Source organism: Homarus americanus, unplaced genomic scaffold (genome assembly GCF_018991925.1).
Source record: "Homarus americanus isolate GMGI-L3 unplaced genomic scaffold, GMGI_Hamer_2.0 scaffold27231, whole genome shotgun sequence".
NCBI classification, from domain to species: Eukaryota; Metazoa; Arthropoda; class Malacostraca; order Decapoda; family Nephropidae; genus Homarus; species Homarus americanus.
In genome coordinates, this window is record NW_024718545.1 from 4,054,238 (window position 1) to 4,070,807 (window position 16,570).

Sequence of the window (16,570 nt, forward strand, 5' to 3'; positions counted from 1 at the left end):
TAAGCATTTAAATAAATATAATTATAACGTAAATATGAACTAGACACAATAATAACCCGTTGCACATTCTATCATCAAGGCCATCTAATTTGGCAAAAGCTGTTGTTGAGATGAATTATCAGACCTGCAGCTGGTAGTCCCCCCACCTCCCTACTACACACATTTCCCGCGTTTTTCCAAGGCAGGACTCAATCTCAGTTTAGCTTCGATTATTTTTGTATGTTCCCTTCCTTAAACATTTAACTTCTTGTGTAAACTTCGCGCCAGTTACGAGCACTCCAGCTTACACACATGAGTGAACCTTCTCAAAATATATTTAAAACCTTAACGTATTCCGGAAGAACTTTTCTTCATGCACCGTTGAAACTTATTACTGTATCCTTACGCGTCTGTCGATTAAGGGAAACAGATGCGTAAGGCAGCGAGGTTGAGTAGGGGGAGGCAGGCGTTGCTGTGGCCGCGGGAGCTATATGTGACTCACGACTGAGGGGAACGAGTGACACGACCGAGTTCTTTGGAAGCCATTCAAGGTGTTACCTCATATTTGGTGCTGTAAGCGCGGCCCAAATAACTGCCTCATATTTGGTAGGAAAGGTCAGAGGGTTGTCAAGGGAATGTCTTATGCCAGGTGACCGACTCCCGCTGGTAAACCCAAAAATTACTTGTACGTCAGAAGCCGGTATCTACTAAGCAAATAAACTAAGGCGATCCAGGAAACTTACTGACTCAGAACTCAGCTCTCCTGCTCTAGGATGGTCATACCAAACTTTATTCAACTCTTCGTGTTAGTTAATTATTACATGAAAATAAATAAGGTTCAATGAAAAACCGGTATGTGGTTCATTTTATTTAGTTGTTCATAATATACAAATATATTACACGGTCTCTTCCCCAGACATAAAGCACAATGATGGGGACATGTACATTTAAAAAAATATGCCAAATGTACTTATGAGTCTTCAAATACACACACACACACACACACAAATCACAGACAGCGTCATGAAAGTGTTTTTAAGTGACACACGGAAAAGATCACAGAGTAATACCTCATATGGCGGCTGACCCAGATGTGTTGAGGGTGAAGTTATCCTTTGATGTGAGCAGGGTAGCCTGGCCGTTTGGGGGAGGGAAACACATGGAGTGGCTGGCCGTCTGCTGGCGATGATGAAAGTGGCATGTCCGTATAGGTCCTGAGAAACTGTGGCTCACGGGAAACATCACGGGTTTATTTAGTTCAACCTGTGACCACATGGCCAGCTGTACGTCAAATTTAATTAATGCGTTTATATGTTTATATACTCAAGCTGGTTAGGGGTCAGGTAAATATTCGTAAGAAACAATTTATATTTTGTACAAGAGTTGCTACCACCGCTCAAAATTATAAAATTTTTGACTTGACTGAACTAATCTTGCGTATTGCTCATGAGAGGAACAGCTGCACTGTACAGTTAGCAAAACCGCACTACATGCCTTACAGCCCCGGCGGCTGTCACAAGATAACAGTGAGAACACTTTCGTTAACAGCTTACCTTTAGGGTGTGGAAGTGTTGTGGGTGAGAGGCGCCGTCAACTGTCCGCGCGACGCTCCTCTACTCCCCACTACCTGGCGGGAAAAACAAAGTTAAAAATCACCTCAAGGTCGTGCACAAAGTTTGGGGAAAAACTCCGAAGGGCAACTGCTAATTTTAGTGCCTAGCCTTGATACTACAGGACTATATTACTGAGAAAACTCTCATGATGACTGTGTCCTGAAAAATAGCCTATTTACCTTCTAGTCGTGAGAATGTTGTAAACACTCCAAAATAAGCGCGCTGTTACACCAAGTGGCTCAAGCGGTGCCACACACACACACACGAGTGCCATGGATCTAATGATGAAAAAGTTTTGGCACTGTTCATATACAGCTGCCTCGAGGATATGGCCTCATTGCTACAGCTGCCAAAGCCTTATGAGGACATGAGGGAGTTGGGGTTCATGCTGAGGGCGGGAGAAGGCCAAATGAGGTAATATAAGAAGTGACTAATTTTGCTCCTTGGGTGCCTGGGTGTTGGGTCTGCCTCAGTGAGTCATGGAGGCTAAGAAAGGCTATGAATCATCTCCCTCTCTCTCATTTCTTAAAGTGAATGCTTTATACTCATAGATCTAAAAGCAGAGAAAATATACGAACTAACTAGAAAAGATTCAATTATTCTCTGGTAACTTTAGAAACAGTGGTTGTTTAAAACTCAACCAACTGTACTGGCGCCGCCACACTTGTCGTTAATTAAATTGGACGGGATTCCACCGTCTTGTGTTGTTCGTTCTATATCAAAATTTTCAAACGAAAGGACAACCAACATAGTTACTGTACTGTGTTATACACACGATAACATCACCATACCTCTCACAGGTTCCAGTAGTTGTAGTATTGTGAAGGGTAGTGGCTCTTCACCCCTGGGTCCAGAGCTGTCACTAGGCTCTACATGCTTGTATACACTCGCTTCTCGCCGCCAGTTCTCACCAGATGTTGACTTTGTTTAGAGTTTAGTTCCGCCAGTCTCTTCCTGTGCTTCAACATTTCGGTGCTTTTCCCTGTAGTTTTCATAGTGTTTATCGTATTGAAATTATTTCGACTTTGTACTACGTTTACAGCCGCTTAAAGTCTTTAATGTAGGTAGAATATAGCCGGACGTCCCACTGGTTTTCCCACGTTTCGAGGCCCTTGTTCATAGAGGGAATAATATGTAAAGTCTCTCGTCCTTGAGCTTTCTTAGAGTTCGGGTGCAAGTGTAAGATTAACAATTTTCCTCAGAGTTCATTCACGATCATTGTGAATTAGCTCAGCTAGTCTTCACTCCACCAGTGCGACGAGAAAACTGAAGTGCTCGAGCATTTGCGGTTGAAGTAGCTCTAGTGGGAGGAAAGCCCGCCCACGTCACAGTGCCTCCGCCACATTCGTCCAATGAGAACGCAGTGGGGTAGTAGCGAACGTCCAGATTGGCTCTTCAACTGAGACGAGGACGAATCATTTGGGAATTTAGTGTTTCAGAGATTACGTCATTATTTAAACGCCGCCCACCGTACACATAGGGCGTCCCCCTCATGAATCATGTGTTATAGACACGCTGACTCACAGCTAGTGAAACATCTGCTACCTTTGATGGAATGAGTTTTTTTTTTTTTTCTTGTCTTTGGTGAGGTGTATATCTAAATTTAACCTGCCAGGACTTGGTCGTCCACCGAGGACAAAGTCACTGTTAGTGAGTTACTCTAATGACACATTGCCCTCATGCATCCCTTGTGGCACATACATGTGCACAATTTGTTGCTTACAGGTTGGATTAATTTCCTACAGGTTCCTATACAGAAGAGGAAGATCATATCAGGGTCACTCGTCGGACTAAGGAGAGAGAGACACGAAGGCATCGATGGGTTTCACCTAGCCCTGCTAGGTGGCTTTCTCGTAGCCCAGCAAGACCCGACCGAGATGGTAGTCGCCCTGGAAAGGATGGATTTTCAGGATTTAGACAGAGAACTGAAGAGGAGCTTGAGAGGAAGAAGAGAGAAGCTGCACCATGGTTAGTCGAGAAACAGAAGGAGGACATTGGATCAGCTGCATTAAAACTCAAGAAATCTGCTAGACTGCTGGAACCCAAGGAGCAGGAGAGGTGGACGATACCCAAGGTAGAACTCAAGAAATCTCAACCAAAGATGTTTTTACCCGAGGAGACCAAGCTTCAACCGGTAGAACTCGCTCATACAGAGAAACTTGGAAAACCTTTAGTGGAGGATGGTAAAGAGGAGAGCCCCGAATCTGATTATGATGACTACGAATATGTATATGTTTCTGATGGTGAATATGGCGATTATGGTGAGGAAGAGACGCCAGCACAGGAGCCAAGAAGCAGAGGAAAGGTTCAGAGGGAAAAGGAAAAATATCTGCGTAAGAGGCAAGATGCTAAGGAACCAAAAGAACCAAAGGAGGGAAAGAAGCTAGTTTTACGGAGAAGAAGATTGAAGCCTGAAGAAGACACTAGAGAAGAGGTTCAGCTGAAACCTGGCAAACGTATACCAAAAGCACCTGAAGAAGGTGAGAAGCCTCAGCTGAAACCTTTACAGAGAAAGCCAAGACCAGAAGATAGAAAAGATGAAGAACCTGAAGCTCTCTCATGGAGAGCGAAGAGGGTTCCTCTAAAAGATGGGGAAATGGAAGATGTGACACTAAAGCCTTTCAAAACTGACCAAATTGAACCAGAAATACCGTATGAACACGAAATTTCCCCGTTAGATGAGGCGTCAGAAGATGTTCGAGAATCTAAGAGTGAAAGATTCCCTAAACCAGAAAGATTAAAACCAAAAGTCAGTAAACGGCTTCCAAAAGAAAAGGAGGAGCCTGAAAAGTTCGTACTTCCGAAGGTACAACTCAAGAAAGCACCAAGAATTCAGTTCGTCCCAGAGGAATCCAAATTTGAAAGTGTGGATCTTGCACACGTAGAAAAGCCCAAGAAGACCAAGCCAGGAAAGGACCAACGTGAACAGAGTCCTCTCCCTGAATATGAAAGATATAGTCCCGAGGAACTAATCAATGGTGAACGAGTTTCGTTGGATACAATAGAAAAGCTAAAATCAGAGGAAGAAGAAAGGCCAGAGCTGATTGAGGATTATGAGACTTACCAACGTAAGCCCAAAGAACAGATACCTGAAATAGGAGATGATCGACCTATGAAGCTTCGTAAAGGAAGGTGGAAACCAGAGGAGAAAGAAGAGGAGCAAATTAGGCTGAAACCAGTAAAACGTTTACCTAAGCCATCGGAAGAGGAACGTGAGCAGCCTCATTTAAAACCATTTGCGAAGAAAAGGCCAGAGCCAGAGGAGAAAACAAAGACACCTCTTAAACCTGGTAAAATGCAATCCAAAGACATTCCAGAGCGTGAACCTGTAGAACTTAGACCATATGAGCGTTCTGATGTAGATATTCCCGATAAAGATATGGTACAGCTCGCGAAACCTCTTGAACAAAAACCAAGTACAGAGGAGGTTTCGTTCAAGGAACCAGAAGTTCCCGAATCAGAATATGACAATGAAATTTCTCAGGACGAGTTATCTAAGCCAAGAACAGTAAGAACTAAACCAGAGAAAAAAGATGAAGTACCAGAAGCACTCCCATGGAGAACCAAGAGAGTCCCGCGAAAAGACGACGAAAAAGAAGAGGTTGTGTTGAAGCCATTCCACAAAGATAAGCCTGAAGAAACCAGATCAACAGCGGGATTCAGACCAGGTAAACCATACGAACCCCAAGTATCTGAACCAGGGGAGACTCCTCTAGAACCTTACACAAAACCTGAGGAGAAGTTCTACGATAGATTTAATGAAAAAGAAGATAAAATACGGGATGAACGTGAAGAAATGATAGATGAAACAACGAAAGAACATTCCCCAAAAACACCAGATTCCCAGGTAAGAAAATCAAAACCCAGTAAAAGACTTCCGAGAGAAAAGCCTCAACAAGAAGAATTCACAATACCTAAAGTGGCATTAAAGAAAACTGTTCCAAAGAAGTTTGTCCCTGAGGAAGAAAAGCTTGAATCTGTAGATCTTGAACACGTAGACAAGCCGAAGAAAGTTGAGCCCAAAAGGGAAAAGCGGGAATGGAGTCCCCTGCCTGATTATGAAACCTACTCTCCAGAGGAGTTGCCAGACAAGGAACCTGTGGAACTTGATAAACCTGACAAATTTGAGCCCACTGAAAAGACAAAAGATGTCATGGAAGAAGAAACGGACAGATATCAGCGCCAGCCAAAGGAAAAGACAGAAACACAGGAAGACAGGAAGCTGAAACTTGGCAAAGGTCGCTGGCCGCCGGAGAAGGAAGAAGAACAGGTAAAGCTTAAGCCGGGAAAGCGCCTACCTAAACCACCAGGGGAGGAAATGGAAAAACCACATTTGAAGCCTACACCCAAGAAAAAGCTAGAAGAAGAGGAGAAAGAAAAAGTGGGTCGTAAGCCTGGTAAGAAACCAACCAAAGACATCCCGGAACGTGAGCCGGTGGAGTTGGAACCATTCGAACGAACTGAACCAGAGATTCTCGATAGAGAAAAGGTGCCACTCGAGAAACCTCTCAAGTCTAAACCTAAGCCTAAAGAGGTTCCCTTAGAGGAGACTGAAGCTTCAAAACCAGTGGAGGAGAAGCTATCAGAAGAGGAAGAACTTAAACCCAAGAGGGACAGAAAGAAGCCAGAGAAGGAAGAGGAAGAACCTGAAGTCCCATCATGGCGGGGTAAGAGATTACCTCCCAAGGAAGAGGAGAAAGAGGAGGTGGTGCTAAAACCCTTCAAGAAGGAGAAACCTTCAGAACCAAAACCAAAGCCAAAACACAAACCGGGTAAACCATATGAACCTGAGATACCGGAACCGGAGAAGACTCCTCTTGAACCTTACAGTAAGCCAGAAAGGGAAAAGGTTCCTGACGAAGTTCCTGAGTCTATGAAGCCGAAGGACGAGGAAATACCTTCAACTGAAGAAGAACCAAAACCTAGGAAGGAGAGAACAAAGCCAGATAAAGATGAAGAGGCCGAGACACCTTCTTGGAGAGGCAGGAGACTTCCTCCCAAAGAGGAAGAGAAAGAGGAAATTACACTAAAACCATTCAAGAAAGAAAAACCGAAAGAGCCAAAAACAATAAGTAAGCCTAGACCAGGAAAACCACATGAACCGGAAATTCCTGAACCAGAGGAAATACCTTTCGAACCTTACACCAAACCAGACAGAGAAAGAGCTCAAGAACCTGGAAGAAAGGAGGAACCAGGGGCCAAAGACGTTGACGAAATAACGTCAGAGGAACAAGATGTTCCTACTCCTCAGGCGAAAAGTAAACCAAAACCCAGTAAAAAACTTCCGAGAGAAAAACCTCAACAAGAAGAATTCACAATACCTAAAGTGGCATTAAAGAAAACTGTTCCAAAGAAGTTTGTCCCTGAGGAAGAAAAGCTTGAATCTGTAGCTCTTGAACACGTAGACAAGCCGAAGAAAGTTGAGCCCAAAAAAGAAAAGCGGGAATGGAGTCCCCTGCCTGATTATGAAACCTACTCTCCAGAGGAGTTGCCAGACAAAGAACCTGTGGAACTTGATAAACCTGACAAATTTGAGCCCACTCAAAAGACAAAAGATGTCATGGAAGAAGAAACGGACAGATATCAGCGCCAGCCAAAGGAAAAGACAGAAACACAGGAAGACAGGAAGCTGAAACTTGGCAAAGGTCGCTGGCCGCCGGAGAAGGAAGAGGAACAGGTAAAGCTTAAGCCGGGAAAGCGCCTACCTAAACCACCAGGGGAGGAAATGGAAAAACCACATTTGAAGCCTACACCCAAGAAAAAGCTAGAAGAAGAGGAGAAAGAAAAAGTGGGTCGTAAGCCTGGTAAGAAACCAACCAAAGACATCCCGGAACGTGAGCCGGTGGAGTTGGAACCATTCGAACGAACTGAACCAGAGATTCTCGATAGAGAAAAGGTGCCACTCGAGAAACCTCTCAAGTCTAAACCTAAGCCTAAAGAGGTTTCCTCAGAGGAACATGAAGCCCCAAAATCAGTGGAGGAGAAGCTATCAGAAGAGGAAGAACCCAAACCCAAGAAAGACAGGAAGAAGCCAGAGAAGGAAGAAGAAGAACCTGAAGTCCCATCATGGCGGGGTAAGAGATTACCTCCCAAGGAAGAAGAGAAAGAGGAGGTGGTGCTAAAACCCTTCAAGAAGGAGAAACCTTCAGAACCAAAACCAAAGCCAAAACACAAACCGGGTAAACCATATGAACCTGAGATACCGGAACCGGAGAAGACTCCTCTTGAACCTTACAGTAAGCCAGAAAGGGAAAAGGTTTCTGACGAAGTTCCTGAGTCTGTGAAGCCGAAGGACGAGGAAATACCTTCAACTGAAGAAGAACCAAAACCTAGGAAGGAGAGAACAAAGCCAGATAAAGATGAAGAGGCCGAGACACCTTCTTGGAGAGGCAGGAGACTTCCTCCCAAAGAGGAAGAGAAAGAGGAAATTACACTGAAACCATTCAAGAAAGAAAAGCCCACAGAACCTAAACCAACTCCAAAACCCAAATTAGGTAAGCCTTATGAACCCGAAATCCCTGAACCCGAGAAGCCTCCACGTGAACCTTATGCAAAGCCTGAAAAGGAGAAAGTTCCTAAACCATCCAAGGAAGAGTCGCCAAAGCCCGAGAAAGTGGAAGAAATTCCATCAGAAGAACAAGGAAAACCTGATGAGCCAGAGAAGAAGCCCGATGAACCAACAACAGTACCATCAAAGCCCAAGAAGAAGAGACCAAGAATGCTTCAAGCTCCTGTAGAAGAAAAGTACGAGATTCCAAAGGTGACTCTCAGAAAGACCTCACAAAATGTGTTTGTACCCGAAGAGGTGACACTAGAGAATGTGGAACTTGAGCATATTGAGACTCCAGAAGAACCTGAGCCTGAGGTTGAGAAGAGAGTGTGGACTCCTCTTCCTGAGTATGAGACTTATGTTCCCGAGGAAATAGCAGAGAAAGAGCCTGTAGAGCTCGAGAAGTATGAGCCATTTGAAATTCTACCAAAACCTAAAGATGGGAAAGAACCAGAGAAGAAGAAACATGTACGTAAACCTAAGGAGAAACCCGAACCAGAAGAGGAGAGGAAGTTGAAGCTTGGCAAGGGTAAAATGAGGCCTGAAGAGGAGGAGGAGGAACAAGTGAAATTAAAACCAGGAAAGCGTCGTCCAAAGTCTCCAGAAAAGGAACCGGAGAAACCGCAGTTAAAACCTATTCCGAAGAAAAAGCCAGAAGAAGAGGAGAAAGAAAAAGTGGCTCGTAAGCCTGGTAAGAAACCAACCAAAGACATCCCAGAGCGTGAGCCGGTGGAGTTGGAACCATTCGAACGAACTGAACCAGAGATTCTCGACAGAGAAAAGGTGCCACTCGAGAAACCTCTCAAGCCTAAACCTGAGCCTAAAGAGGTTTCCTCAGAGGACCATGAAGCCCCAAAATCAGTGGAGGAGAAGCTATCAGAAGAGGAAGAACCTAAACCCAAGAAGGATAGGAAGAAGCCAGAGAAGAAAGAGGAAGAACCTGAAGTCCCATCATGGCGGGGTAAGAGATTACCTCCCAAGGAAGAGGAGAAAGAGGAGGTGGTGCTAAAACCCTTCAAGAAAGAGAAACCTACAGAACCAAAACCAAAGCCAAAACACAAACCGGGTAAACCATATGAACCTGAGATACCGGAACCGGAGAAGACTCCTCTTGAACCTTACAGTAAGCCAGAAAGGGAAAAGGTTCCTGACGAAGTTCCTGAGTCTGTGAAGCCGAAGGACGAGGAAATACCTTCAACTGAAGAAGAACCAAAACCTAAGAAAGAGAGAACAAAGCCAGATAAAGATGAAGAGGCCGAGACACCTTCTTGGAGAGGCAGGAGACTTCCTCCCAAAGAGGAAGAGAAAGAGGAAATTACACTGAAACCATTCAAGAAAGAAAAGCCCACAGAACCAAAACCAAAGCCAAAACACAAACCGGGTAAACCATATGAACCTGAGATACCGGAACCGGAGAAGACTCCTCTTGAACCTTACAGTAAGCCAGAAAGGGAAAAGGCTCCAGACGAAGTTCCTGAGTCTATGGAGCCGAAGGACGAGGAAATACCTTCACCTGAAGAAGAACCAAAACCTAGGAAGGAGAGAACAAAGCCAGATAAAGATGAAGAGGCCGAGACACCTTCTTGGAGAGGCAGGAGACTTCCTCCCAAAGAGGAAGAGAAAGAGGAAATTACACTGAAACCATTCAAGAAAGAAAAGCCCACAGAACCTAAACCAACTCCAAAACCCAAATTAGGTAAGCCTTATGAACCCGAAATCCCTGAACCCGAGAAGCCTCCACGTGAACCTTATGCAAAGCCTGAAAAGGAGAAAGTTCCTAAACCATCTAAGGAAGAGTCGCCAAAGCCCGAGAAAGTGGAAGAAATTACATCAGAAGAACAAGGAAAGCCAGGTGAGCCAGAGAAGAAGCCCGATGAACCAACAACAGTACCATCAAAGCCCAAGAAGAAGAGACCAAGAATGCTTCAAGCTCCTGTAGAAGAAAAGTACGAGATTCCAAAGGTGACTCTCAGAAAGACCTCACAAAATGTGTTTGTACCTGAAGAGGTGACACTAGAGAATGTGGAACTTGAGCATATTGAGACTCCAGAAGAACCTGAGCCTGAGGTTGAGAAGAGAGTGTGGACTCCTCCTCCTGAGTATGAGACTTATGTTCCCGAGGAAATAGCAGAGAAAGAGCCTGTGGAGCTCGAGAAGTATGAGCCGTTTGAAATTCTCTCAAAACCTAAAGATGAGAAAGAACCAGAGAAGAAGAAACATGTACGTAAACCTAAGGAGAAACCCGAACCAGAAGAGGAGAGGAAGTTGAAGCTTGGCAAGGGTAAAATGAGGCCTGAAGAGGAGGAGGAGGAACAAGTGAAATTAAAACCAGGAAAGCGTCGTCCAAAGTCTCCAGAAAAGGAACCGGAGAAACCGCAGTTAAAACCTATTCCGAAGAAAAAGCCAGAAGAAGAGGAGAAAGAAAAAGTGGCTCGTAAGCCTGGTAAGAAACCAACCAAAGACATCCCAGAGCGTGAGCCGGTGGAGTTGGAACCATTCGAACGAACTGAACCAGAGATTCTCGATAGAGAAAAGGTGCCACTCGAGAAACCTCTCAAGCCTAAACCTGAGCCTAAAGAGGTTTCCTCAGAGGAACGTGAAGCCCCAAAACCAGTGGAGGAGAAGCTATCAGAAGAGGAAGAACCCAAACCCAAGAAAGACAGGAAGAAGCCAGAGAAGGAAGAGGAAGAACCTGAAGTCCCATCATGGCGGGGTAAGAGATTGCCTCCCAAGGAAGAAGAGAAAGAGGAGGTGGTGCTAAAACCCTTCAAGAAGGAGAAACCTTCAGAACCAAAACCAAAGCCAAAACACAAACCGGGTAAACCATATGAACCTGAGATACCGGAACCGGAGAAGACTCCTCTTGAACCTTACAGTAAGCCAGAAAGGGAAAAGGTTCTGACGAAGTTCCTGAGTCTGTGAAGCCGAAGGACGAGGAAATACCTTCAACTGAAGAAGAACCAAAACCTAAGAAAGAGAGAACAAAGCCAGATAAAGATGAAGAGGCCGAGACACCTTCTTGGAGAGGCAGGAGACTTCCTCCCAAAGAGGAAGAGAAAGAGGAAATTACACTGAAACCATTCAAGAAAGAAAAGCCCACAGAACCTAAACCAACTCCAAAACCCAAATTAGGTAAGCCTTATGAACCCGAAATCCCTGAACCCGAGAAGCCTCCACGTGAACCTTATGCAAAGCCTGAAAAGGAGAAAGTTCCTAAACCATCTAAGGAAGAGTCGCCAAAGCCCGAGAAAGTGGAAGAAATTCCATCAGAAGAACAAGGAAAGCCAGGTGAGCCAGAGAAGAAGCCCGATGAACCAACAACAGTACCATCAAAGCCCAAGAAGAAGAGACCAAGAATGCTTCAAGCTCCTGTAGAAGAAAAGTACGTGATTCCAAAGGTGACACTGAAGAAAACAACACAGAATGTGTTTGTACCCGAAGAGGTGACACTAGAGAATGTGGAACTTGAGCATGTTGAGACTCCAGAAGAACCTGAGCCTGAGGTTGAGAAGAGAGTGTGGACTCCTCCTCCTGAGTATGAGACTTATGTTCCCGAGGAAATAGCAGAGAAAGAACCTGTAGAGCTCGAGAAGTATGAGCCATTTGAAATTCTACCAAAACCTAAAGATGAGAAAGAACCAGAGAAGAAGAAACATGTACGTAAACCTAAGGAGAAACCCGAACCAGAAGAGGAGAGGAAGTTGAAGCTTGGCAAGGGTAAAATGAGGCCTGAAGAGGAGGAGGAGGAACAAGTGAAATTAAAACCAGGAAAGCGTCGTCCAAAGTCTCCTGAAAAGGAACCGGAGAAACCGCAGTTAAAACCTATTCCAAAGAAAAAGCCAGAAGAAGAGGAGAAAGAAAAAGTGGCTCGTAAGCCTGGTAAGAAACCAACCAAAGACATCCCAGAGCGTGAGCCGGTGGAGTTGGAACCATTCGAACGAACTGAACCAGAGATTCTCGACAGAGAAAAGGTGCCACTCGAGAAACCTCTCAAGCCTAAACCTGAGCCTAAAGAGGTTTCCTCAGAGGAACGTGAAGCCCCAAAACCAGTGGAGGAAAAGCCGTTAGAAGAGGAAGAACCCAAACCCAAGAAGGATAGGAAGAAGCCAGAGAAGAAAGAGGAAGAACCTGAAGTCCCATCATGGCGGGGTAAGAGATTGCCTCCCAAGGAAGAAGAGAAAGAGGAGGTGGTGCTAAAACCCTTCAAGAAGGAGAAACCTTCAGAACCAAAACCAAAGCCAAAACACAAACCGGGTAAACCATATGAACCTGAGATACCGGAACCGGAGAAGACTCCTCTTGAACCTTACAGTAAGCCAGAAAGGGAAAAGGTTCCTGACGAAGTTCCTGAGTCTGTGAAGCCGAAGGACGAGGAAATACCTTCAACTGAAGAAGAACCAAAACCTAAGAAAGAGAGAACAAAGCCAGATAAAGATGAAGAGGCCGAGACACCTTCTTGGAGAGGCAGGAGACTTCCTCCCAAAGAGGAAGAGAAAGAGGAAATTACACTGAAACCATTCAAGAAAGAAAAGCCCACAGAGCCAAAACCAACTCCAAAACCCAAATTAGGTAAGCCTTATGAACCCGAAATCCCTGAACCCGAGAAACCTCCACGTGAACCTTATGCAAAGCCTGAAAAGGAGAAAGTTCCTAAACCTTCCAAGGAAGAGTCGCCAAAGCCCGAGAAAGTGGAAGAAATTCCATCAGAAGAACAAGGAAAACCTGATGAGCCAGAGAAGAAGCCCGATGAACCAACAACAGTACCATCAAAGCCCAAGAAGAAGAGACCAAGAATGCTTCAAGCTCCTGTAGAAGAAAAGTACGTGATTCCAAAGGTGACACTGAAGAAAACAACACAGAATGTGTTTGTACCCGAAGAGGTGACACTAGAGAATGTGGAACTTGAGCATGTTGAGACTCCAGAAGAACCTGAGCCTGAGGTTGAGAAGAGAGTGTGGACTCCTCCTCCTGAGTATGAGACTTATGTTCCCGAGGAAATAGCAGAGAAAGAGCCTGTGGAGCTCGAGAAGTATGAGCCATTTGAAATTCTACCAAAACCTAAAGATGGGAAAGAACCAGAGAAGAAGAAACATGTACGTAAACCTAAGGAGAAACCCGAACCAGAAGAGGAGAGGAAGTTGAAGCTTGGCAAGGGTAAAATGAGGCCTGAAGAGGAGGAGGAGGAACAAGTGAAATTAAAACCAGGAAAGCGTCGTCCAAAGTCTCCTGAAAAGGAACCGGAGAAACCGCAGTTAAAACCTATTCCGAAGAAAAAGCCAGAAGAAGAGGAGAAAGAAAAAGTGGCTCGTAAGCCTGGTAAGAAACCAACCAAAGACATCCCAGAGCGTGAGCCGGTGGAGTTGGAACCATTCGAACGAACTGAACCAGAGATTCTCGATAGAGAAAAGGTGCCACTCGAGAAACCTCTCAAGCCTAAACCTGAGCCTAAAGAGGTTCCCTCAGAGGAACGTGAAGCCCCAAAACCAGTGGAGGAAAAGCCATCAGAAGAGGAAGAACCTAAACCCAAGAAGGATAGGAAGAAGCCAGAGAAGAAAGAGGAAGAACCTGAAGTCCCATCATGGCGGGGTAAGAGATTGCCTCCCAAGGAAGAGGAGAAAGAGGAGGTGGTGCTAAAACCCTTCAAGAAGGAGAAACCTTCAGAACCAAAACCAAAGCCAAAACACAAACCGGGTAAACCATATGAACCTGAGATACCGGAACCGGAGAAGACTCCTCTTGAACCTTATTCGAAACCTGAGAAAGAAAAATCGCCGGAACCTGAGAAGCCTCGCAAGAAACCCAAGAAACCTAAGGAAGGTGAACCTAAGAAGGGTCTGGTACCTGTGATGGCGACTCCCAAGCCCGAGGAAGCTAAGGTAGAGAAGATGGAAGCCACTCGAGTTGACCTGAAATTAACTGAAATAGTCACGAAGAAGGAAACTTCTGTCAAGTCACTGAAACGTGTAGACCAAAAGCCGAAGGATATTGAAGTCATACCGCCATCCTTCTCTCAGATCCTGGAGCCTGTGATCAGCCAACCTGCTCATAAGTCAGTCTTCAGATGTCAAGTCAAGGGCTACCCACCGCCGGAAATCAAATGGTATTTCAATAGCTTCGAAATCATACCAAGTCCCAATAGGATAATTTGCTACGAAAACAAAGAATCGACCCTCACCATCGTTCGCACCACAGAGGACGATGAAGGCATGTACTCCTGCGAGGCAGTGAACGTGGCAGGGAAGGCAACTACCATTGCCAACCTAGTGCTGGAAGGTACAGTGATGAGTTTGTTTATGTGGTAAAACTGCTCTACGACTTTCTGGCCACGATGCGTCGGATTTTACTTATTAACGACTATTTCTATTATAGCTCGAGTTCCCTCTTGAGTAGATTTTATTTCGTGTGTAATTTGATAATATCTTACATTGTGTTAACATTTGTTTAAATGCATGATTTGATATTAAACGTAATATTGTGAATTTTACCCCATTCATTAAGTGTGTTGTTGTCTGCTGTGATAAAAACTGTCAGTTCGTTTATTCAGAAAAATATCATGTGTGGTTCTTTTATAGTTAAGAATAACACGAACAAATCTGTTATATGTTTAACCTAGCGTGTGACTATTTAACAAGTATTAATATTTAGAATGAAAGGGAATTATTTCTCTCCAATATTTTTCCCTGTCTTAGTCCTGTACACTGAAGGACTCCGCAGGTCACGGTAGGTATACAACTACAGTATTTACAAAAATAATAAATTGTTTTTCAGGTGTTTAATCTTTATCTTACTTTTCTTTTTTTGAAAGATGCGTAAACTTTTATTTTCTGGTAATATAATAGGCAGGAATCACGTCGCATGCGGTTTATCATAGTGTCGAAGAGTTTTATTGATACAACGTGATTCATAGTAGCGGTGCATCCTAGTCATTGTTTCTGTAACTTTATACCACGTAAAGCATAATATTGACACAGTCTTTGATAGGAACTGCTGCTCCTTAATCAAAAGATTCACTCTTTTTATGACTTGTTGTTGAGGGGAAAAATGTGTATTGTACTTAAATAACCGAGGTTCACATTCTCCAAGTTCTTACGATAAAGATTCCTGGCAACTGAAGATATAAGAATGTACTTAACTCACTGACGACTTAAAGCTTAGAAATAACGACAAAAAATAGTCAGAATTATCCTGAGGCTTTACCCTCACTTATAAAAACTAGGGTATGAAACTATTGTGCAGAATCTTGTACACTGCTGCAGCCTCGTACACAGCATTAATACTAGACTACAGTAAGAGTACACAGCATTAGTACTAGACAGCAGTAAGAGTACACAGCATTAGTACTAGACTATTACAGTATGAGTACACTCCATTAGTACTAGACTACTAAAGTATGAGTACACGGCATTAGTACCAGGCTACACACCACAAGGTTTACTATCACCCCAAGATATGAAGCTATTAAATAAATTTTGACCAGAAAGTTGGGCCTTGACCAGTGTGAAGGTTGGCCAGGGACAGACTTGGCGCGTTCACCTAAGAGTCACTCCAGGAAGTACCAAGATAGTGTTTGTGTACGTCGACCTTGACTCCCTCCGCTTCTCCCCGCCATTCATGCTTTCTTCAGTATTCGTTTAAAAGAATCTTAAACAATGCTGAGTAAAGGAGTAGAAAGATCGTTAATTTTTCGCTTTATTGTGTCTTTGCTAAATTTGATGCTTAATATTAATCATGATTTTAGTTATTGGTTAATGTTACAGCAATTTTAATGGTAATAAGCTTTATAGACCCGGTGCATCAGAGAGAACACTATACAACACCGTTTTCTGTGGTGAATGTTGATACTGAAACCCGGCTGTGAATAACCGTATAGTTTTCAGCGCGTGAAATGTAGTTGATGAAACAGGAACTATATGTCTCCAAGGGTATAATATTTTCCTTTCTTACATCTAGTGACGTAGAATATTTAGTTAAGATAAACTTTGCTAATCTTGGTCAGTAATGCTGGGTTACGAGAACAGCGTTCATTATAAAACAACACCTTACGCGTGTGTGATGACACGAGCCTGTCATTTAGCTTCACCACTTCTATAGTGTTGTGTGGCAGCTATCACTCGCTCACCACCACCACCATAGTAAGGAATAATAAAGGTTAACTGTCTCGTTGTATGACTTATCAACCGTGTACGGGTAACAAACGTACGGTACGTGCTTTAAACACACACACACACACACACACACACATATATATATATATATATATATATATATATATATATATATATATATATATATATATATATATATATATATATATATATATATATATATATATATATATATATATATATTTATTTATTTATTTATTTATTTTATTTTTTTTTTTTTTTTTTTTGGGCTGACTCAGTTATTTTGCAAAATGACCGGCTCG

The 16,570-nt window shown here is 43.7% G+C and overlaps 1 protein-coding gene and 1 long non-coding RNA gene across 2 annotated transcripts in view; one reads left to right on the forward strand and one right to left on the reverse strand.

The window, feature by feature from the left end:
• LOC121859754 (titin-like) overlaps positions 1-16,570 on the forward strand; it is a 206,917-nt gene that overhangs the window by 88,602 nt on the left and 101,745 nt on the right. Inside the window, 2 exon segments of the mRNA XM_042356741.1 lie at positions 3,338-11,038; positions 11,041-14,415. Of these exon segments, the coding sequence (XP_042212675.1) occupies positions 3,338-11,038; positions 11,041-14,415 (11,076 nt within the window).
• LOC121859755 lies at positions 833-2,990 on the reverse strand. The gene is made up of 2 exons (XR_006087710.1): positions 2,384-2,990; positions 833-1,606 (listed from the first exon to the last, which is right to left on the reverse strand). It is a non-coding gene; the product is annotated as an uncharacterized LOC121859755 (long non-coding RNA).